At 42.3% G+C, this 25,609-nt stretch overlaps 3 protein-coding genes across 4 annotated transcripts in view; 1 reads left to right on the top strand and 2 right to left on the bottom strand.

The window, feature by feature from the left end:
- The window catches only part of ythdc1 (YTH domain containing 1), an 18,406-nt gene extending 11,571 nt beyond the window's left edge, over positions 1-6,835 (bottom strand). For both annotated transcript variants that reach the window (XM_031321572.2, XM_035991725.1), the window contains exons 1-4: positions 6,644-6,835; positions 6,040-6,141; positions 3,296-3,567; positions 1,632-2,001 (exon numbers count right to left, since the gene is read on the bottom strand). In XM_031321572.2, the coding sequence (XP_031177432.2) occupies positions 1,632-2,001; positions 3,296-3,567; positions 6,040-6,141; positions 6,644-6,671 (772 nt within the window). In that variant the 5' untranslated portion in view covers positions 6,672-6,835. The remainder of the gene's footprint in view (positions 1-1,631; positions 2,002-3,295; positions 3,568-6,039; positions 6,142-6,643) is intronic.
- Positions 6,836-9,346: 2,511 nt separating this feature from the next.
- ufc1 (ubiquitin-fold modifier conjugating enzyme 1) lies at positions 9,347-10,354 on the top strand. The gene has a single exon (XM_031321575.2). The coding sequence runs from the start codon at positions 9,522-9,524 to the stop codon at positions 10,035-10,037; it is 516 nt and encodes a 171-aa protein (XP_031177435.1). The 5' UTR covers positions 9,347-9,521; the 3' UTR covers positions 10,038-10,354.
- Positions 10,355-12,404: 2,050 nt separating this feature from the next.
- On the bottom strand, positions 12,405-25,358 carry fktn (fukutin). The gene is made up of 10 exons (XM_031321573.2): positions 25,094-25,358; positions 21,652-21,711; positions 20,872-21,072; positions 20,616-20,762; positions 19,555-19,685; positions 17,299-17,431; positions 17,049-17,178; positions 16,294-16,427; positions 14,355-14,479; positions 12,405-12,805 (listed from the first exon to the last, which is right to left on the bottom strand). The coding sequence occupies exons 1-10, from the start codon at positions 25,193-25,195 to the stop codon at positions 12,592-12,594; spliced, it is 1,377 nt and encodes a 458-aa protein (XP_031177433.1). The 5' UTR covers positions 25,196-25,358; the 3' UTR covers positions 12,405-12,591.
- Positions 25,359-25,609: the final 251 nt, after the last annotated feature.

Raw genomic sequence — 25,609 nt, forward strand, 5'->3', positions numbered from 1 at the left:
GTTTATATCTCCCATTCATTCATTCATTCATTACCGTTATCTATTTACATCTCCTATTCATCCATTCATTATGTTTACATCGCCCATTCATCCATTCATTTATTCATTCATTACCGTTATCCATTTACATCTCCCATTCATTCATTATGTTTACATCTCCCATTCATCCATTATGTTTACATCTCCCATTCATTCATTCATCCATTCATTACCGTTTTCTATTTACATCTCCCATTCATTCATTCATTCATTATGTTTATATCTCCCATTCATTCATTCATTACCGTTATCTATTTACATCTCCTATTCATTCATTCATTATGTTTACATCTCCCATTCATTCATTCATTCATTCCCGTTTTCTATTTACATCTCCCATTCATTCATTCATCCATTCATTCATTACCGTTTTCTATTTACATCTCCCATTCATTCATTCATCCATTCATTCATTACCGTTTTCTATTTACATCTCCCATTCATTCATTCAATCATTATGTTTATATCTCCCATTCATTCATTCATTCATTACCGTTATCTATTTACATCTCCTATTCATTCATTCATTATGTTTATATCTCCCATTCATACATTCATTCATTCATTATGTTTATATCTCCCATTCATTCATTCATTCATTCATTCATTACCGTTATCTATTTACATCTCCTATTCATTCATTCATTATGTTTATATCTCCCATTCATACATTCATTCATTCATTATGTTTATATCTCCCATTCATTCATTCATTCATTCATTCATTACCGTTATCTATTTACATCTCCCATTCATTCATTCATTCATTCATTATGTTTATATCTCCCATTCATTCATTCATTACCGTTATCTATTTACATCTCCCATTCATTCATTCATTATGTTTATATCTCCCATTCATACATTCATTCATTCATCATGTTTAGCTAATTATATCTCCCATTCATTCATTCATTCATTATGTTTAGCTGATGATATCTCCCATTCATTCATTCATAATGTTTAGCTGATTTCAGTCCTTCCAGAAAAATGTGAGTTTTTTTGTGATAGTTTTGGGCTAAAATCCTTGATGATGCGGCACGTTTTCTTAAAAATGTGATGGAATATGCCGGATATTTGTGCAGTTTAATGCGATGAAATTGCGGGAAGTTATTAAAACCGCGGTTTCATCGCGGCTTCATCACGGGGTTTGCAGCTTTTCGATGATGTTCACGTTTCTTCAAAACGTTCCCATGGCAACAGGGGAAACGGCTGCTCTTGTGTGAAGTAAACCAACATCTTTCATCTTTCTGCTAAGATAGATGGGACTTTTTGTAACGAAAATGCGGGGATTATGAAATCATGCAAGCCCTGCATATTTTGCGCGGAAATCGGCAATTTATGCGGCGAAAGTGCGCCGTATTTGAAAAATGCGGCCCCCGAAATAAATATGCAGACTTTGGCTGATTATGCATTGAATTATGGGATGGCATAATCACGTTTTTCTGGAGAGACTGATTTACTATGAGATCACATTGAGTTATGAGATCATGATCACGTTCTGGAGGGACTGACTATAATGAGCCTCTCCAACATTGGGGTTAATCCCTTCAGTGACTTAGAGGGGGGGGTTATGCCATCGCCGTGGTTACCTGAGGCCTCGGAGGCGGAGCCTGAGTGCACTGACTCGCCGTCGTCAGAGAAGCTGACGGAGGAGGCGGAGCGAGAGTCGCCGGCCTCGCTGCGAGTGTCGTAGTCGTTTCCCTCGGCGCCTCCACGACGCTCGTACTCCTCCTCCTCCTCCTCCTTCTCCCCTTCCTCCTCCTCTTCCTCCTCCTCCTCTTCCTCCATGCCCTCCTCTTCCTCCTCCTCCTCTTCCTCGTGGTCCTCCTCTTCCTCTTCCTCTGCGTGGGACGCGCTGGGGGAGGAGCTTCCTGTACCCGGCTCCGAGCCGTACTCTGCTGCCTCTCCCTCTGATTGGTTGTCCTCCTCCTGGGGGGAGGGACTCGCACGCCGCAACTTCTACAGACAAACATAACACACATATACATACATATATATATATATACACACATATACATATACACATATACATACACATATACATACACACATATATATATATACACACATATATATATATATATATATATATATATATATATATATATATATATATATATATATATATCACAGTTTGCTCTGTTATGAATATGTGTGCTGTAATAGAGGGAGAGAAACAATGGTATCGGACCATCTCTACATAGATGTGGCTTATTCTCAGTCTGTGTTACTGAGCAATAATACGTTACATTTATGTTAATTATTACAGAGAAATGAATGTAATTCTTAGTATTGTTTCTTGTTATATGCTGGTGGCTATAACATTTAGTTTTGGTAAATAATGTTCTTAGTAAGTCAGATGCTTATTAATGTGCATTATTACTTGCCTATATTTCAGAACCACATCCAACTTCACACATAACGTCAAATACAACTTATATTATAAATATTAACTTCATGTTGGAGTTGTAAATAAATCTTCCTGGATCTCAGTCAGACATCTCTGGTGCCGTATTAGATAAATAGATAGATAATATTATATATATGTGTATGTATATATTTATAGTAGTACCTGGCTCAGAGCCTCCAGGCCTCTCTGGGTGTTTCATATATATATATATATATATATATATATATATATATATATATATATATATATATATAAATAAAAGCATACGGGTTTAGGACTGGGTTGTTTGTATGGTTTTGACTGATTTTGTCATTTGGGACATTGTCCCCCCTTCTCTGTCCAGGAGAACTGTTACATTCCTTATTAGAGAAACGTAAAGGTTAAATGTCCTGCTGTGGCGTCTGGTTTTGGACCATTTACTTTGTACTCTATGAGTAAAGTGTGAGTGTTACATCTCAGTTAGGTTAGGGACTTGGAGGAATTGTGCAATAATGACAGATTCACACGTTTCTTTTGTTTACAGTAAATAAATAATAAACAATTACAAATCTTAAAATCAAGTTCATAAAGTAACTTTCTTTGCATCAATTTAATTCCCAATCAAAATCCACTGGTAAGAATGGCTTTCCATTGTTAATATGGACTTAAAAACTGTTCTGAAATGCTCAATAATAGAATTTTAATTATGATAAAATATGCGATTAACTATAGAAATTCAGCGATTAACCGTGATTAAAAAAATTAATCGTTTGACAGCCCTAATATATATATATATATATATATATATATATATATATATATATATATATATATATATATATATATATATATATATCGTAGTACCTGGCTCAGAGCCTCCAGGCCTCTCTGGGCTTCTCTGCGGCGAGCGTCCTCTCCTGCACGGCTCCTGGTCACCTCTCGGGCCCCTCGCCGCCCTTTTCGCTCCTCATAGTATTCGTGGCGGTAGCTGGCGGCGGCGTGGCGGGCGCGCGGGCTGGACGCCACCTTCTTAGAGGAGGAGGAGAGGGGCGGGCCTCTCTTATTGGAGGAGGAGCGAGAGGGGCGGAGCCTCTTCAGATCGCGGCTGTCAGAACGCTCGCTCTTCCTCTTGGTTCCTGAAGTTACACATCAAATTAAAATACAATTATATATATATATATACAGTGAGGAAAATAAGTATTTGAACACCCTGCTATTTTGCAAGTTCTCCCACTTAGAAATCATGGAGGGTCTGAAATTGTCATCGTAGGAGCATGTCCACTGTGAGAGACATAATCTAAAAAAATAAATCCAGAAATCACAATGTATGATTTTTTAACTATTTATTTGTATGATACAGCTGCAAATAAGTATTTGAACACCTGAGAAAATCAATGTTAATATTTGGTACAGTAGCCTTTGTTCGCAGTTAGAGGTCCAACGTTTCCTGTAGTTTTTCACCAGGTTAACACACTGCAGGAGGGATTTTGGCCCACTCCTCCACACAGATCTTCTCTAGATCAGTCAGGTTTCTGGGCTGTCGCTGAGAAACACGGAGTTTGAGCTCCCTCCAAAGATTCTCTATTGGGTTCAGGTCTGGAGACTGGCTAGGCCACGCCAGAACCTTGATATGCTTCTTACAGAGCCACTCCTTGGTTATCCTGGCTGTGTGCTTCGGGTCATTGTCATGTTGGAAGACCCAGCCTCGACCCATCTTCAATGCTCTAACTGAGGGAAGGAGGTTGTTCCCCAAAATCTCGCAATACATGGCCCCGGTCATCCTCTCCTTAATACAGTGCAGTCGCCCTGTCCCATGTGCAGAAAAACACCCCCAAAGCATGATGCTACCACCCCCATGCTTCACAGTAGGGATGGTGTTCTTGGGATGGTACTCATCATTCTTCTTCCTCCAAACACGGTTAGTGGAATTATGACCAAAAAGTTCTATTTTGGTCTCATCTGACCACATGACTTTCTCCCATGACTCCTCTGGATCATCCAAATGGTCATTGGCGAACTTAAGACGGGCCTTGACATGTGCTGGTTTAAGCAGGGGAACCTTCCGTGCCATGCATGATTTCAAACCATGACGTCTTAGTGTATTACCAACAGTAACCTTGGAAACAGTGGTCCCAGCTCTTTTCAGGTCATTGACCAGCTCCTCCCGTGTAGTTCTGGGCTGATTTCTCACCTTTCTTAGGATCATTGAGACCCCACGAGGTGAGATCTTGCATGGAGCCCCAGTCCGAGGGAGATTGACAGTCATGTTTAGCTTCTTCCATTTTCTAATGATTGCTCCAACAGTGGACCTTTTTTCACCAAGCTGCTTGGCAATTTCCCCGTAGCCCTTTCCAGCCTTGTGGAGGTGTACAATTTAGTCTCTAGTGTCTTTGGACAGCTCTTTGGTCTTGGCCATGTTAGTAGTTGGATTCTTACTGATTGTATGGGGTGGACAGGTGTCTTTATGCAGCTAACGACCTCAAACAGGTGCATCTAATTTAGGATAATAAATGGAGTGGAGGTGGACATTTTAAAGGCAGACTAACAGGTCTTTGAGGGTCAGAATTCTAGCTGATAGACAGGTGTTCAAATAATTATTTGCAGCTGTATCATACAAATAAATAGTTAAAAAATCAAACATTGTGATTTCTGGATTTATTTTTTTAGATTATGTCTCTCACAGTGGACATGCACCTACGATGACAATTTCAGACCCTCCATGATTTCTAAGTGGGAGAACTTGCAAAATAGCAGGGTGTTCAAATACTTATTTTCCTCACTGTATATATATATATATATATATTTTAACAACTGAGTCATTATTATAGTAACATTCTCTAATAGTTATTATTATAGTAGTGTTCATATATTATTATAGTATTCGTATATTATTATAGTAGTATTTGTATATTATTATAGTAGTATTTGTATATTATTGTAGTATTGGTATATTATTATAGTAGTATTGGTATATTATTATAGTAGTATTGGTAATATTGGTATATTATTATAGTAGTATTGGTATATTATTATAGTAGTATTGGTATATTATTATTGTAGTATTGGTATATTATTGTAGTACTGGTATATTATTGTAGTATTGGTATATTATTATAGTAGTGGTATATTATTATAGTAGTATTGGTATATTATTGTAGTATTGGTATATTATTATAGTAGTATTGGTATATTATTATAGTAGTATTGGTATATTTTATAGTAGTATTGGTATATTTTATAGTAGTATTGGTATATTATTATAGTAGTATTGGTATATTTTATAGTAGTATTGGTATATTATTATAGTAGTATTGGTATATTATTATAGTAGTATTGGTATATTATTATAGTAGTATAGTAGTATTGGTATATTTTATAGTAGTATTGGTATATTATTATAGTAGTATTGGTATATTATTGTAGTATTGGTATATTATTATAGTAGTGGTATATTATTATAGTAGTATTGGTATATTATTATAGTAGTATTGGTATTGGTATATTATTATAGTAGTATTGGTATATTTTATAGTAGTATTGGTATATTATTATAGTAGTATTGGTATATTTTATAGTAGTATTGGTATATTTTATAGTAGTATTGGTACCTTTCTTGTCGCTGACGGCTCGTTCCGTCTCAGGGTTGTACAGCTCGTCATCCTGATCCGGAGCTTCAGTCAGAATATCTTCCAGAACATTCAGCTCTCCGTCTGAAACATATTCACTCCGTTTACACACATATATATGCATACATATATACATATACATATATACACATATATACATATACATATATACATATATATACACACACACACACACACACACACACACACACACACACACACACATACATACACACATATATATATGTGTGTATATATATAGTTTTCTGAATGGAGTCTGGTGCAGCGTGCCAGCCCTGTATATGTATATATATTATATTCTGAATGTATAGGAACCCTTTAAATCAGCAGTTTTCTGAATGGAGTCTGGTGCCTCGCGCCGACTAACGGTTCTTCCTCCGTAATGAACGTTAGTGAGGCGCTCGCGCTGCTCGTTAACTAGCACGTTAACTAGTCAACGTGTTCATTAATCAATAATCGACGACCCTCCGCTGATTATTGATCCGCAACATGAACGGAACAAAGACAGCACACATGCTAATGCTAACAGCTAGCTGGAGCTAACAAAGCTGCGTGCTCGCCTCACCTTTGTCCTCGCGCCGGTCGGCCGCCATCACAGACGCTGTCACGTGCTCCTACCTCGCGCTCAGGTCACGCTACGACTCAAACTGCTTTTATTTTGATTTAAATATGAAATAATCAGAAAAACAGACTGAAAGCAACCGGACAACGGTAAAATGGCGACTGAGTCTGTTGTTCTTGTTGTTCTTCTTCTGTTGTAGGATTCCGGAAGTTTAGAGGCTGCTGGGCGCATTACTGCCCCCACAGGTCAGAGGTGGAACTACAGTCTTACATACAGATACATACATACATACATACATACATACATACATACATACATACATACATACACACACATATATATATATAAAAGCTATATATATATATATAAAAGCTATACCAGCGTTATGATGGATGGCTGAAAGCTGTACCAATGTCTCTGAAATCAGTGGTGAGAGAAGACGTCAGGTACTCCAGAGGTTCTCCTGGTCTGATGCAGCTCTGCATCGAAGGAATTCATTTCTATTTATTTATTTTCTTCTCAGGGGCGGATCTACCGGGGTGGCAAATGCCACCCTAAAAGAAAGCCTTGCCACCCCTGCTGCCACCCCAGTTGGCAGCAATGAATTAAAAGTTATGGCAAATTGGACAATTTACGAGCGTGAATCTCCAATGTCCGACTACAGTGAACGCAGCACGAGATGACACCAGAGCGGCACGAGACTGATTTGTTTTGAAAACTGAGTGGCGCGAAGCGAGGGAGCCAGGAGGAAAGAGGTCAAAACGGATTAACTGTCTATCAAGAATGAAATCATAATGAAAGCACAGTGCTAGCGTAGTTGCGATGCTGATTTTGAGATGATAAAAATCAGGTTGAAGAACGTTATTTTGCTAACTATACATATAATGTTAGTTAGGTCTGACGTTTGGAGAAGCTTCCGCTGCCTCTCTGACACACACAGTCCAAAACTGTTGGCTTCCCCTCTCACACACTGCCACTCATCACCGGGGTCTTACCTTCATGCCTTTCCTGTGATAATGCCCCTTACTTGTATCATACTATCTCCTGTTAAGTGAGATCACATCGTATGGCAGTGGCGGATGCAGAAGGTGACAGATGGGTGGCCTGGATTAAGTCGCGGTGGGCCTGAATCATCCACAGAGTTCCCCAGTCCAGGAAATGATTCTAGAGCAGCAGTCTTGGGTTGCCTGATGAAATATTTTTCACAGGACTTAAAGGAGAAAAAGGGAATTCATTATAGATGGATTATCATTTTCATTGTTCAAGATACTGCTCGTTCAACTTCCAATTATGATTAACTATCTCATATTTTTGACTATAGGCTAAATAAGCCAACATATCAACAGACTATCTACTATTTTCATCATACTAGGTCATAGTTTGGACCTTAACCAAAACATTATTTTATCTCATGTATTGCTTTCTTGTACGTGTAGAAATGTGTTTCTTTATGTTGAACGCTGGACACATTTGAGCAGAAGAGGACCATAAAGAGCTCTGATGTTGGCGAATTTGCGTTTCTAGGATGGCAAAGGAATGTCCCGCCCTTATCCACCTCTGATTGGCTGGTACCCGCTGCCTTCGTTTGTTGGATTGGTTAGGTCTAGGCACGAGGAAGGAGATTGGTTAAAGTTCGGGGGAGAATACCAGAGTAAGCCAATCAGAGGCAGGGTAGGGAGGGACATGGCTTCGCCCTCCTAGGAAAACATGAATTTGCCTCAGTTTGTGCGTCTTCTTCTGGACTGGTTAAAACCAGACTGTATATATTCATTCATTCATATTATACAGTCTATGGTTTAAACCGACAGGAAGCTGCCGGAGCTTCTGACCTGCGGGGAGAAATCCAGCCTTTTACACGCACCCAGCCCCAGACATTCACCCCCAGTACTGTGTCCACTTTCTGTGCTGAGCCTCAGCAACATCAGTGAGTGCAACTTGTTTAGCCAAATTAAAGCAAAATCCAGATACCATGACAGTTCTAGCCAACGTTCCCGTTGTTCGTGCCTGATTTAATAGAGCTACATTGATGTTACATTGACCACTGAAAACACCAACACACTTAACTTTTTAAATATCAGGCTTACTTATAATTTTACTGTTTTTAACATGTTATAGATAAAATACACCACATACAGTACTAATATCCATGTTTAACTATACAGAGTAGTATTTTTGTGTTGTGAATTTCTGATTGGGCGGGCCAGCTGTCAATGTGGGCGGGCCGCCCACAGCTCCGCGCCTGTCGTATGGCCACTTATTCCTAATATGAATATAATAATAATAATAATAATAATAATATGAGCTGTTTACATGAAAGCTCAAATGCAGGACATTGATTGCATGAGATGAAGTTTGTCTGTCTGAGTGTGTAAATGGCAGCCTGTTCCCTGTTGTAGTGTAAATACTATTTCTCATCAAATTGTGATAACTGTGATTAAATATATATATATATATATATACGTCTGCTATATGTTGCCACCCCTCAAAAATTCCTGCCCCCCTTCTCGCCACCCCATAACTATTTTCCTAGATCCGCCCCTGTTTCTTCTCATGTTGGTTAGTTATTATAAGCTCGACCCGAGGCCAGAGTGGATTAGTAAAGACGCCGTGTTAGTCTGTAAACGTGTATTCTGAATGAATAAATGATTTAACTGTTGATCAGAGGAAACTGTCTACTGCAGCAGTGGAGGGCTTTTGTTTTGAAAGTCCCGTAAAGGAAGTGTTTGTGTCCGAGCGGAAGTCCACGTCAGCACTCCGCCAGAGACCTCAGCCCGTTTCCGTTCCGACTCAGCCCGTCTTAAACTCTCCTCTCTGTAGTTCTGCACGCGGACCGACTCAGCCCGTTTTAAACTCTTCTCTCTTCTGTAGTTCTGCACGCGGAATGGCGGACGAGGCCACGCGCAGGGCCGTGTCGCAACTGCCGCTGCTGAAGACGCACGCGGGTCCGCGGGACCGCGCGCTGTGGCCGCAGCGCCTGAAGGAGGAGTACCAGAGCTTGATCCGCTCGGTGGAGCAGAACAAGGCGGCGGACTGCGACTGGTTCCGCCTCGAGTCCAACGCCGACGGCACGCGCTGGACCGGCACGTGCTGGTTCATCCACGAGCTGCTGCGCTACGAGTTCCGGGTGGAGTTCGACATCCCGGTGACGTACCCGGACACGGCGCCGGAGGTGGCGGTACCGGAGCTGGACGGGAAGACCGCGAAGATGTTCCGCGGCGGGAAGATCTGCCTGACGGACCACTTCGCTCCGCTCTGGGCGCGCAACGCGCCGCGCTTCGGGCTCGCGCACCTGATGGCGCTGGGCCTCGGGCCGTGGCTCGCCGTGGAGGTCCCGGATCTGATCAGCAAGGGGCTCGTGGTGCACCGGGAGCGGCAGGGCGACGCGGCGGCCGAGTGATGTCACCGGGAGCGGCAGGGAGACGCGGCGGCCGAGTGACGTCAACGGGAGCGGCAAGGAGACACTGCGGCCGAGTGACGTCACCTGTAACCGTGGAGACTAAAACACTGACTGACTGTTTCAGAGTCATGTTTGGTTCAGAGTAAAAATGGTGAAAAGATGAACGGAGTCTGGTGGAGACTGAAACTCTAATCTGACTGGAAACATTCAATAAAGAAGAGTCTGGTGTGAATAATCAGATTATTTTGGTTTAAAAGAGAAGGAGAGGTTTAGAGAATCTTTGTGATATATGTTGTAATAAAATAAACTAAACGGTTTCAGGGAGTCATGCTTGGGTCAGAGTAAAAGTGATGAAAGATGAACAGAGTCTGGTAGAGAGTAAAAGTGATGAAAGATGAACAGAGTCTGGTGGAATAATTAGTCAGTTTGTTGTGAAGCAGCAAAATAAAAACAAATGTCCAGGTTTGATTTCAGATAGTTTTACTTCATTAAATTACTCAAATATATTATGGCTGCCAGCATTAAAATATATATATATAATATGTATATTATATATATTTAATATATATTTATATTAGGGCTGTCAGTGTTAACGCGTTAATCACGATGTGATTAAGGGCCGACGAGACGCGATACAATTTTTTTTTAAAAATCACATTAATCTCATGCCTCCATTTATTAATTTACTCCACCTCACTGGGCTTGGCGTGGTCCTAACAGCTACTATTTTGACCCTCTGCAGCACCGTTACTTCTCATCAAGCTGCCACTTCCTCCTAACACTTCCTGCTGCTGCTGCTGCAGCAGGATGGAGAAACACAGCAGCAATAACTCTGAATGGAGCTTTTTATTTTCAGAAACTCCCAGACGGCTCGTAGACAAGTCAAAGCCACATGCACGTTGTGTAAAGCTGAAGCACGTCAAGCTGGAGCTACCAGCTACGAGCTAAGCATAGTAGTTCAGTTAACGTGATGCTAACGCTAGCGGGCTAAACGGGTGGCAACTAACTGCAGACCTGTCAGCATGGTAGAGGACTCTGGTCTTAAAGACGTACTACGGTTGGCATGTTCTGACCGGTCTCGTTGCCGTCGAGGGGGACAGTAGTTGTCACGGATACACAGCCTGTACCACACGGAGGAAGCAGCCACACTGGAACAGCTGCAGAGTCCAAACTCTGTCTCATTAACCGTGATCACTGGACGTCAGTGAGGAATCAACATTATTTAGGAGTTACTAAACACTAGATGGACTCTGGTAAGGAGAGGGATTTTTAGTTTTTTAGTTAGGTACTTGGAGGAATTGTGCAATAATGACAGATTCACACATTTTTCTTTTGTTTACAGTAAATAAATAATTACAAATCTTAAAGTCAAGTTCATAAAGTCACTTTCTTTGCATCAATTTGATTCCCAATCAAGATCCACTGGTAAGAATGGATTTCCATTGTTAATATGGACTTAAAAACTGTTCTGAAATGCAAAATAATAGAATATAATCATGTGATAAAATATGCGATTAATCAACATTAACTACAGAATTAAGAAACGCGTGATATTATCTGATGAGAAGTGATGTAACCGTTTCATCTCTCGTGTTTTACAGCAGATGAATCAGCATCTACCGTCGTCTCCTAAACTTAGAGAATAAATAACCAGTCTCCTCCGCAGCGCTGCCCGGCCTGGCTACACCACAGATGCATTCTGGGATAGGAGGACAACATGGCCACGTTCAGCCCGACAACACGTAGGCTATTTAAAAAGGGAGGGGGGGTTGAACACCCGCCCGTGAGCTCTTTTTATCACCCCAAGTTTACAGACACGTCTCTGCTGATTGGCTCTCAGCTGGGACACAGCCAATCAGCAGAGACAACAGAACTCACACACACGTCCTTCAACACGGTAACCATAGCAACACGCTGCACGCCGTTTAGAGACTGAACGTGTTCCAGACTACACCGCAGATGCATTCTGGGATAGGAGGACAACGTGCTCTGCTTTATTGCCATTTCTTTAAATGTGTGTGCACGTAAGGAGGCATGTGCACGGATGGAGGCGTGTGCACGTAAGGAGGCGTGTGCACGGAGGGAAGCGTGTGCACGAAGGGAAGCGTGTGCACGGAGGGAAGCGTGTGCACGGAGGGAGGCGAGCTCTGGAAGTAAAACAGCTGTTGAGTGTCTGATGAGAAAAAGATTATAAATATAATTGTGTTGTCGTTGGAGCTCGAAGACGACCGGAGTTCAGAACGCCGACACGGGGGGGGGGGGGCATCTACACCTACACACAGAGAGAGAGAGCATCTATACCTACACAGAGAGACAGAGAGGGGGGGGGCATCTACACCTACACACAGAGAGAGAGGGGGGGGGGGCATCTATACCTACACAGAGAGACAGAGGGGGGGGGGACGCCATCTAATCACCAACAACACGGGTAGACGCCATTTAAACATGGCGGTCCTCTCAGGATCTCAGCACTCAAACACAATCAGCTCTCTTTCCATTTGGTCTTTATTTGTAGTTTCATGTCTTTATTTGTAGTTTTGAGTCTCGTTCCGGCTCAGTAAACTTGGATAAGCTCCGCCCACTCTGCTGGAGGCCACACCCCGTTTTCCTGCACGTTGCTAGGCGACGTCTTCCAGTCCCAGCTCCTCACGGGGACGTTCCAGGTGGCGCCGTAGTTTGCCGTCACGTAGTCGAGCGTCTCGCACGGGACTCGAACCTTCAGCTCCAGAAGCTCCGCCCAGCACAGAGAGAAGGGCGGGAACACGTACCTGAAACACACAACTTTATTTAAAGGGTGATATAATGATTATATAGGGTATCTCACTCTGTTCCTTAAGGTCTCCTAATAGGGTATGTAACATTGGTATTAGGCCCTTAACTACCCTGTAAATATGTCTCTATTTGGAACAAGAGCTTTTCTTCCAAATATGGTCTGCTCATGAATATTTAGATGAGCTGCGTGCTGATTGGTTGAGGAATCCCATAGAAACACACTGGAGACGAGACAGCAGGTCTCATCTTTCAGACACTGCAAAGTTATACGTTGTTTGTCTGCTATTTGTTATTAAATTCACTTCTGAGACTTATTTAAGCGAGAAATCAGCTTCAACAAGCTCAAATATGGACCGTTTTACGAAAATTGATGGCTAATTGCAAATTTGGTAAGACGTGTCGGACTTTAGGAGCGCCACAGTCTGACGAGAAAGCGGCAGCCTCCATACCCAGTGAAAGTCACCGTTTCCCTGGTTACTGGACTACTGGAATACTCGGGGCTCCGCGGAGCTCCTGAGCTGCAAGCTAGGCTACGTGTCCCATTTAATCCTACGGGAAAAGATCGTTGCTACACTTTCGGCATAACTTTCATATATTTACAGTTTGAATTTCGTCACGCCACTTACATAACATCTACCCCAAGGTCTTATAAAGCTAACAGTGGTGTCCAATTTCAATTTAATGCATTTTTGTGAACATTAGTGATTTTGTTAGCTGCTACTGTCCCTTCAATCCTATAGGTAAAGATCGTGGCTATCTGCAGGCCCTGGAGCTCCATCAGGGCCTCAGCATTTTGTAGTCCAGTAACCCAGAAACGGTGACTTTGCGCGGGTATGGAGTGCCGCGGGCTTCCCTTCGTGACGGAGATCCAGCTAGCTCACAGCGAGCCTATGAAGTAGGACACGCCGGGCGGCGAGGCAGCACCGGCCGCTGTCACGTAGCCTGCTGAGCTCCTGCTGAACTGCCACACACAGTCAGACAACATTTGCAATTAGCCATCAATGTTCATAAAACGGCTCATATTTGACCTCTACATAGTTGATTTCTCGCATTAAAAAGTCTCAGAAGTGAATTTAGTAATTAAATAGCGGACCTCTGGAGATCTGCATGACCTAGCTAGATTCAGAAGACTAGCTGACCTCAGATCAGTGGTGGAGCCTATTAGTTAGTTAGTTCATGACCTAGCTAGATTCAGAAGACTAGCTGACCTCAGGTCAGTGGTGTAGTCTATGGTAATGTTGGGGCGTGACAAAGACTAGGAGTTGAGATCATGACGTCAGCTTTTAGCTTTGTTGAGATTCGCCCGTTTTCAGAGGCAGTTTCAAAATATGAGATTTTCATAGTAAAGGGGTATCAAAGGGATTTTGAGATTCTATGTATGTCGTATTTACCCACCGAACTGTCCTTATTCAACTATGACAAGGTAAAATCGGTTTGACAGCAGCAGAGAATGTACCTGACGGAGAAAACATAAACCTATGGCATCAGGACCATGAGACACACACACACACACACACACACACACATATATATCCGAGTATTAACTTGAACTTCCTGCCGCTCTTGGCCTGCGTTCCTCCGTTCCACACGACGTCTCCGTCCTCGTAGAAGAAAAAAACGTCCAGTTTGACGTCATCGCTCAGAAAGGAAAGCTCCAGACTGTCCTCCACCTGCAGTACATGTACAATACATAACATTACTGCATTAATACCTGCAGTACACGTACAATACGTAACATTACTGCATTGATACCTGCAGTACACATACAATACGTAACACTACTGCATTAATACCTGCAGTACATGTACAATACGTAACACTACTGCATTAATACCTGCAGTACATGTACAATATGTAACATTACTACATTAATACCTGCAGTACACGTACAATACGTAACATTACTACATTAATACCTGCAGTACACATACAATACATAACATTACTGCATTAATACCTGCAGTACACGTACAATACATAACATTACTGCATTAATACCTGCGGTACACGTACAATACGTAACATTACTACATTAATACCTGCAGTACACGTACAATACGTAACACTACTGCATTAATACCTGCAGTACACATACAATACGTAACATTACTGCATTGATACCTGCAGTACACGTACAATACGTAACGTTACTGCATTGATACCTGCAGTACACGTACAATACGTAACACTACTGCATTAATACCTGCAGTACATGTACAATACGTAACATTACTGCATTAATACCTGCAGTACACGTACAATACGTAACACAATATGTAACATTACTGCATTAATACCTTCAGTGCACGTACAATACGTAACACTACTGTATTAATACCTGCAGTACACGTACAATATGTAACATTACTGCATTAATACCTGCAGTACACGTACAATACGTAACATTACTGCATTAATACCTTCAGTGCACGTACAATATGTAACATTACTGCATTAATACCTTCAGTGCACGTACAATATTTAACATTACTGCATTAATACCTGCAGTACACGTACAATACGTAACATTACTGCATTAATACCTTCAGTGCACGTACAATATGTAACATTACTGCATTAATACCTTCAGTGCACGTACAATATTTAACATTACTGCATTAATACCTGCAGTACACGTACAATACGTAACATTACTGCATTAATACCTGCAGTACATGTACAATACGTAACATTACTACATTAATACCTGCAGTACACGTACAATACGCAACATTACTGCATTAATACCTGCAGTACACGTACAATACGTAACATTACTACATTAATACCTGCAGTACACATACAATACGTAACATTACTACATTAATACCTGCAGTACACGTACAATACGTAACACAATACGTAACATTACTGCATTAATACCTTCAGTGCACGTACAATACGTAACATTACTGCATTAATACCTGCAGTACACGTACAATACGTAACACAATACGTAACATTACTGCATTAATACCTGCAGTACACGTACAATACGTAACATTACTGCATTAATACCTTCAGTGCACGTACAATACGTAACATTACTGCATTAATACCTCCAGTACACGTACAATATGTAACATTACTGCATTAATTACCTGCAGTACACGTACAATACGTAAACAGGTAAACAGGTGGACAGGTGGACAGGTAAACAGGTGGACAGGTAAACAGGTGGACAGGTGGACAGGTCAACAGGTGGACAGGTAAACAGGTGGACAGGTCAACAGGTGGACAGGTGAACAGGTAAACAGGTGGACAGGTGGACAGGTAAACAGGTGGACAGGTGGACAGGTAAACAGGTGGACAGGTAAACAGGTGGACAGGTGGACAGGTAAACAGGTGGACAGGTAAACAGGTGGACAGGTGGACAGGTAAACAGGTGGACAGGTAAACAGGTGGACAGGTCAACAGGTGAACAGGTGAGAGCAGTGTCTGTTAGCATGTTAGCATGTTAGCATAGTGCAGAGAGAGTCTCCACCTTTCCAAACTTGTGTTTGAGGGAGAGTCCGGCGTCCCTGAAGGCGCTGATGATGTCAGAGCTGAAGTCTGAGATGAAAATGCCGATGTCGACGTCACGGCTGTATGAGATCACGCTGCACTGCCGGAACCAGCCTGCAGGGGGAACACAGGGCTCTGATTGGTCCACAACACAGCGCATGGTTGGTCCACAACACGCACAATGACACAGCGCTCTGATTGGTCCACAACACGCACAACAACACAGTGCTCTGATTGGTCCACAACACGCATAACAACACAGCGCTCTGATTGGTCCACAACACAGATTAACTTTATGAGCACATTTCACCAAATCTACTCTCGGTGGCATCTTTCTGAGTGTATGTTAGTGTGTTAGCATGTTATATGTTAGCATGTAAGCGTGTTAACATGTTAGCATGATATATATAAATGTGTTAGCATGTTAGCATATTAGCAGGTTATATGTTAGCATGTAAGCGTGTTAGCATGTTAGTATGGTATATACTAGCATGTTATATGTTGGCATGTTATTTGTTAGCATGTTAACGTATTAGCATGTTATATGTTAGCATGTTATATATTAGCATCTTAGCATATTAGCGTGTTAATGTATTAGCATGTTATATGTTAGCACGTTATATGTTAGCATGTTATATGTTAGCATGTTATATATTAGCATGTTAACGTATTAGCATGTTATATGTTAGCAGGTTATATGTTAGCATGTTATATATTAGCATGTTAGCATGTTACCCAGGCAGGTGCCACTGCTGAGCCAGAACGGGATGTTGAGAGCAGCGAGCGTTCGAGACGTCAGATGAAGCAGCGACTTCACTTTCCTCCGAAACTCCACGGCAACCGGAGAGACGTCGTCGGGGTACATCTGAGAGAGATTCATCTTTATTTATTCCTATTTTACACGTAATCAACCTCATGAACAACGTAAATAAAACAGCTTTTTCACTTTGTATTTTCACAATAAAAGCCCCGTGCTCCGTCTGACCTGCAGGAAGTTGCGAGCGTCACGGTAACGGCACTCCAGGAAGCGAGCGTGTCGCTGCTCGGACAGGAAATGGGAAACGTTTCGTGGGATCCGAACATCGAGACCGTCGAGAACCGTCAGAACCAACTCCGGCCTGCAGGGGGCGGCATCACACAGAACTATCACTAAACACAGTTATTACACAGTTATAACGTGAGACGTCACTAAACAGTTATTACACAGTTATAACGTTTTACATCTATTGAGACGTCACTAAACAGTTATTACACAGTTATAACGTTTTACATCTATTGAGACATTACTAAACGTGCCATGCCCTACTATGTCCTGCTATGCCCTGCTATGCCCTGCTATGTCCTACTATGCCCTACTATGTCCTGATATGCCCTGCTATGCCCTGCTATGTCCTGCTATGTCCTACTATGCCCTGCTATGTCCTACTATGCCCTACTATGTCCTGATATGCCCTGCTATGCCCTACTATGTCCTACTATGCCCTGCTATGTCCTGCTATGCCCTGCTATGCCTTATGTCCTGCTATGCCCTACTATGCCCTGCTATGCCCTACTATGTCCTGCTATGCCCTGCTATGCCCTACTATGCCCTATTATGTCCTGATATGCCCTGCTATGCCCTACTATGTCCTGCTATGCCCTACTATGCCCTACTATGTCCTACTATGCCCTGCTATGCCCTACTATGTCCTGCTATGTCCTACTATGCCCTACTATGCCCTACTATGTCCTGCTATGCCCTACTATGTCCTGCTATGCCCTACTATGCCCTACTATGCCCTACTATGTCCTGCTATGTCCTGCTATGTCCTGCTATGCCCTACTATGCCCTGCTATGCCCTACTATGTCCTGCTATGCCCTACTATGTCCTGATATGCCCTATGTCCTGCTATGCCCTACTATGTCCTGCTATGCCCTATGTCCTGCTATGCCCTACTATGTCCTACTATGCCCTGCTATGCCCTACTATGTCCTGCTATGCCCTACTATGTCCTGATATGCCCTGCTATGCCCTGCTATGCCCTACTATGTCCTGCTATGCCCTACTATGCCCTACTATGTCCTGCTATGCCCTACTATGCCATGCCCTGCTATGTCCTACTATGCCATGCTATGCCCTGCTATGTCCTGCTATGCCCTGCTATGCGCTGCTATGCCCTGCTATGTCCTGCTATGCCCTGCTATGTCCTGCTATGCCCTGCTATGTCCTGCTATGCCATGCTATGCCCTACTATGTCCTGCTATGCCCTGCTATGTCCTACTATGTCCTACTATGCCCTACTATGTCCTGCTATGCCCTACTATGCCCTACTATGTCCTGCTATGCCCTACTATGCCCTACTATGTCCTGCTATGTCCTGCTATGCCCTACTATGTCCTGCTATGCCCTATGTCCTGCTATGCCCTACTATGTCCTACTATGCCCTGCTATGCCCTACTATGTCCTGCTATGCCCTACTATGTCCTGATATGCCCTGCTATGCCCTACTATGTCCTGCTATGCCCTACTATGCCCTACTATGTCCTGCTATGCCCTACTATGCCATGCTATGCCCTGCTATGTCCTACTATGCCATGCTATGCCCTGCTATGTCCTGCTATGCCCTGCTATGTCCTGCTATGCCATGCTATGCCCTACTATGTCCTGCTATGCCCTACTATGCCCTGCTATGTCCTACTATGTCCTACTATGCCCTGCTATGCCCTGCTATGTCCTACTATGTCCTGCTATGTCCTACTATGTCCTACTATGCCCTGCTATGTCCTATGTCCTACTATGTCCTACTATGCCCTGCTATGTCCTACTATGTCCTACTATGCCCTGCTATGTCCTACTATGTCCTACTATGCCCTGCTATGTCCTACTATGTCCTACTATGCCATGCTATACATGGATGCTTCTACGCCCTGAACTGCTACAACTATTATTTCTAGTCATAGTTCCACAATCTTTATTGTTACTGTAACTGCCCCTGTTGATCATTCCAACTGCTATAATGATTATCATTCATATTTCTCTATATCTGTATCAGTCTGTGTCCAAACCGGCAGTGATAGATGGCGCCCACAAAGAGCCAGGGTCTGTCCGAGGTTTCTACCTAAGAAGAAGTTGTTCCTCGCCACTGTTGCACCAAATGCTGGCTCGTGGTAAATTATAGAGTGTGGTCTAGACCTAAATCCTGTTAGGATTTATATATCTCTGATGATAAAGTTGTACCTGTGTGTTTTATCTAAGGTTACCTGTCGTACGCTCCAGCGTGGCGACCGTAGTCGAGCAGTTTGAACGGAGCAAAGCCTCGGTCGGCGTCGGCTCGGAGACGCAACGCTCCGCTCCACAGATAGTTCCCGCTGCGCTCGTACAGGAACACCACCTGCAGACAAAATATCATCGTTATCATCACCTGCAGACACATTAACCTCGTTATCATCACCTGCAGACACATTATCATCTATGTTATCACCTGGAGATATGATATATTAACATCTATGTTATCACCTGGAGATGAGATATATTAACATATGTTGATGCTTTAACAATGAGCCAGTGTGCATGCTAAGCTAAAGGCTAACCCTAAGAGTGTCTCTGTACAACAAACACACATCTTCCTTCCTCTGAGTGACGTTACAATACCACTCTGTTTATAAATGATCACAACCAACTCTGTTAGCTAACAGTTAAGCTAAGAGTTAGCCGCAGCTCTTACCTCACAAGTTAGCTGCAGCTCTTAGCTAACAAGTTAGCAGCAGCTCTTAGCTAACGAGTTAGCTGGAGCTCTTAGCTAACAAGTTAGCAGCAGCTCTTAGCTAACGAGTTAGCTGCAGCTCTTAGCTAATGAGTTAGCAGCAGCTCTTAGCTAACGAGTTAGCTGGAGCTCTTAGCTAACAAGTTAGCAGCAGCTCTTAGCTAACGAGTTAGCAGCAGCTCTTAGCTAACGAGTTAGCTGGAGCTCTTAGCTAACAAGTTAGCAGCAGCTCTTAGCTAACGAGTTAGCTGCAGCTCTTAGCTAACGAGTTAGCAGCAGCTCTTAGCTAACGAGTTAGCTGGAGCTCTTAGCTAACAAGTTAGCAGCAGCTCTTAGCTAACGAGTTAGCTGGAGCTCTTAGCTAACAAGTTAGCAGCAGCTCTTAGCTAACGAGTTAGCTGCAGCTCTTAGCTAATGAGTTAGCCGCAGCTCTTAGCCAACGAGATAGCTGCAGCTCTTAGCTAACGAGTTAGCCTTTGTTAGCCACGTGTCTGCGTTCCTGTCGCAGCTTTAATGTCGAACCCTGATGCTGTTTGTGGTTGCCATGGCGCCACCCACATGAATGATGTAGCCGTGGAGGCGGAACAGGAAGTGCAGTGGGATCTCCTGTCCTGATAGGGTGTCCAGACTGGCCAATCGCGGGTCTTCTCCTCGCAGCTCCAGCAGCTCGAAGCCTTTCTGCTCCGCGGCCAATAGGAAGCTGGGCTGACGCACAAAAACAGAGAAGAAGAAGAGATGTTTTCAGCTTGTTCTCCCCCCCCCCCCACCACGCCGCTAAAGTTTAGACAGAATATGAATATGAACACACACTCACCTCGTACTTCCACAGGTTGGCGTGCAGGGCGAACGACGTGATTGGCCGGCCTGTGCACAGGAAGCTGCAGTGCGGCTCACGCACCAGCCGGTCGCGCTGCCGCAAAGCATCATGGGAGAGCAGCGTCAGCGCGGCGGTGTCGGCGAGGAACAGCGGCAGCCCGAAGCGCTGAGCCAACGCCAGAAACTTCTTCACCGTTTGCTGCAAAACAGACAGAGAGAATAAGCCCTGCCCCTTCCTGTCTGTAGACCCCTTCTGTTGGTGTGCTCAAGTCCCGCCCCTTCCTGACTGTAAGCTCCTCCCCTTCCTGAGTGTAAGCTGCACACACACACCCACAGAGACACCCACACCCAGAGACACACACAGACACACACACACAGACACACACACACACACACCCACAGAGACACACACACACACACGGAGACACACACACACACACACACACACACACACACAGAGACACACACAGACAGACAGACAGACAGACAGACAGACAGACACACACACACACACACACACACGCGCACACACACAGACACACAGAGATTCTCACACACACACACACACACACACACACACACACACACACACACACACACACACACACACACACACACACACAGACACGCACACACACACACGCACAGTAGCTTCAGAGTCTTTCTAATGACGTATTTTCAGCCTGACCCTTTAACCCTAACCTGACCATTTCTTCACCTGATCCATTCTCTTTAAATGCTAACAGTGCTGCTGATGCTAACGTTAGTGCTGACTCACCCATTGGACGTCGCTGGCGGTCAGGTGACCGGTCTGGCTCAGGATGTGAGGGCCCGGCAGCTGCAGGAGAGGAAGGCATGATGGGAAATCTGAGAACGTTATGTAACGTAGGGGTGTGCTGTCTCAGTCTAGTCTCATACAGCCCCCCCTCATGGGACCAGCAGCAGAGGAACGGTGAATGAGCCCCAGATCAGCTGGCTCATCACCAGCTGTTGGCCCTGCACAGGTCTAACATGGTAACCCCAAATCAAAATCATAAAATACCATTAAATGATTAACAGCAACACACACAGACCAATATTTAAACATGTAATCATGTAAACATTTAAACATGTAAACATTTAAACATGTACCATGTAAACATTTAAACATGTAAACATGTAAACATTTAAACATGTAAACATGTAAACATTTAAACATGTAAACATTTAAACATGTAAACACGTAAACATTTAAACATGTAAACACGTAAACATTTAAACATGTAAACACGTAAACATGTAATCATGTAAACATGTAATCATGTAAACATTTAAACATTTAAACATGTAATCATGTAAACATTTAAACATTTAAACATGTAAACATGTAAACATTTAAACATGTAAACATGTAAACATTTAAACATGTAAACATGTAAACATGTAAACATTTAAACATTTAAACATGTAAACATTTAAACATGTAAACATTTAAACATGTAAACATGTAAACATTTAAACATGTAAACATTTAAACATGTAAACATGTAAACATTTAAACATTTAAACATGTAAACATTTAAACATGTAAACAAGTAAACACTTAAACATGTAAACATGTAAACATGTAAACATGTAAACACATAAACATGTAAACATTTAAACACATAAACATGTAAACATTTAAACACATAAACATGTAAACATTTAAACATGTAAACATTTAAACACGTAAACACTTAAACACGTTAACATGTAAACATTTAAACATGTAAACACGTAAACATTTAAACATGTAAACAGTTAAACATGTAAACACGTAAACATTTAAACATGTAAACATTTAAACATGTAAACATTTAAACATGTAATCATGTAAACATTTAAACATGTACCATGTAAACATTTAAACATGTAAACATGTAAACATGTACCATGTAAACATTTAAACATGTAAACATTTAAACATGTAAACACGTAAACATTTAAACATGTAAACATGTAATCATGTAAACATGTAATCATGTAAACATGTAAACATTTAAACATGTAAACATGTACCATGTAAACATTTAAACACGTAAACACGTAAACACGTAAACACTTAAACACGTAAACATGTTAACATGTAAACATGTAAACATTTAAACATGTAAACATGTAAACATTTAAACATGTAAACATGTAACCATTTAAACATGTAAACATTTAAACATGTAAACATGTAAACATTTAAACATGTAAACATTTAAACTATGCAACAAGTCACAAACACAAGACATCAGACAGCAAGCAACAAGACACTCTACACATATTATATTATATTCATCATCACATATTATATATATTATGAGGTATGGATGTATATATATATATATATATATATATATATATATATACTGTCAGTAAATCTATGGTATCTATATATAGATACTGTCAGTATATCTGTGGTATGTATATATATATATACAGTGAGGAAAATAAGTATTTGAACACCCTGCTATTTTGCAAGTTCTCCCACTTAGAAATCATGGAGGGTCTGAAATTGTCATCGTAGGTGCATGTCCACTGTGAGAGACATAATATAAAAAAAAAAAATCCAGAAATCACAATGTTTGATTTTTGTAACTATTTATTTGTATGATACAGCTGCAAATAAGTATTTGAACACCTGTCTATCAGCTAGAATTCTGACCCTCAAAGACCTGTTAGTCTGCCTTTAAAATGTCCACCTCCACTCCATTTATTATCCTAAATTAGATGCACCTGTTTGAGGTCGTTAGCTGCATAAAGACACCTGTCCACCCCATACAATCAGTAAGAATCCAACTACTAACATGGCCAAGACCAAAGAGCTGTCCAAAGACACTAGAGACTAAATTGTACACCTCCACAAGGCAGGAAAGGGCTACGGGGAAATTGCCAAGCAGCTTGGTGAAAAAAGGTCCACTGTTGGAGCAATCATTAGAAAATGGAAGAAGCTAAACATGACTGTCAATCTCCCTCGGACTGGGGCTCCATGCAAGATCTCACCTCGTGGGGTCTCAATGATCCTAAGAAAGGTGAGAAATCAGCCCAGAACTACACGGGAGGAGCTGGTCAATGACCTGAAAAGAGCTGGGACCACTGTTTCCAAGGTTACTGTTGGTAATACACTAAGACGTCATGGTTTGAAATCATGCATGGCACGGAAGGTTCCCCTGCTTAAACCAGCACATGTCAAGGCCCGTCTTAAGTTCGCCAATGACCATTTGGATGATCCAGAGGAGTCATGGGAGAAAGTCATGTGGTCAGATGAGACCAAAATAGAACTTTTTGGTCATAATTCCACTAACCGTGTTTGGAGGAAGAAGAATGATGAGTACCATCCCAAGAACACCATCCCTACTGTGAAGCATGGGGGTGGTAGCATCATGCTTTGGGGGGGTTTTTCTGCACATGGGACAGGGCGACTGCACTGTATTAAGGAGAGGATGACCGGGGCCATGTATTGCGAGATTTTGGGGAACAACCTCCTTCCCTCAGTTAGAGCATTGAAGATGGGTCGAGGCTGGGTCTTCCAACATGACAATGACCCGAAGCACACAGCCAGGATAACCAAGGAGTGGCTCTGTAAGAAGCATATCAAGGTTCTGGCGTGGCCTAGCCAGTCTCCAGACCTGAACCCAATAGAGAATCTTTGGAGGGAGCTCAAACTCCGTGTTTCTCAGCGACAGCCCAGAAACCTGACTGATCTAGAGAAGATCTGTGTGGAGGAGTGGGCCAAAATCCCTCCTGCAGTGTGTTAACCTGGTGAAAAACTACAGGAAACGTTGGACCTCTAACTGCAAACAAAGGCTACTGTACCAAATATTAACATTGATTTTCTCAGGTGTTCAAATACTTATTTGCAGCTGTATCATACAAATAAATAGTTAAAAAATCATACATTGTGATTTCTGGATTTTTTTTTTTAGATTATGTCTCTCACAGTGGACATGCACCTACGATGACAATTTCAGACCCTCCATGATTTCTAAGTGGGAGAACTTGCAAAATAGCAGGGTGTTCAAATACTTATTTTCCTCACTGTGTATATATATATATATATATATATATAGATAGATAGATAGATAGATAGATACTGTCAGTATGTGTGTGTGTATATATGTATATATATATATATATATATATACTGTCAGTGTATCTATGGTATGGCTGTATATTATATTATATCGTGTGTTGGTTGTTCCGAGTCTCACCTTGCTGACGTACTTCCGGTAGTAATACAGCTGGAAGAGCAGGAACGCGGAGCTGCTGGCGATCAGCAGAGACAGCACGGCGGTCCTGTTCACACGAGGCATCCGCAGACCTCCGCTACCAGCGCCCGGTAACAACCCGGAGCTCTCTGTTCACGTTAACGGCGACAAAACACCGAGCTGGCATCTTTTAACGGCGGGAAGACACCGAGCAGTCGGCTGCAGCCAGACCCGGAGCCATCTTGGAAACAACATTCTCCTTCTCCTTCTCCTTCTCCAGACCAGACGCTCCGACGGCGCAGTGCTGCCCTCTGCTGGTTGCTGCCAACATGGCCTCCACTCATTCATATTACATTATCATTCATATTTCATTATAAAGTCTGCAGCTTCTTCAGCTTAGTCCAGTCATCCACATCCAGAATGGATCGTAGCGAACAGCTGATCCCAGATCAGTCAGAAGCTTCCTCCTTTGTTGTTATGAATCAAGACTTGTTTACTGTCTCCACACACACACACACA

The sequence above is a fragment of the Sander lucioperca genome, chromosome 14, assembly GCF_008315115.2.
Source record: "Sander lucioperca isolate FBNREF2018 chromosome 14, SLUC_FBN_1.2, whole genome shotgun sequence".
Taxonomy (NCBI): domain Eukaryota; kingdom Metazoa; phylum Chordata; class Actinopteri; order Perciformes; family Percidae; genus Sander; species Sander lucioperca.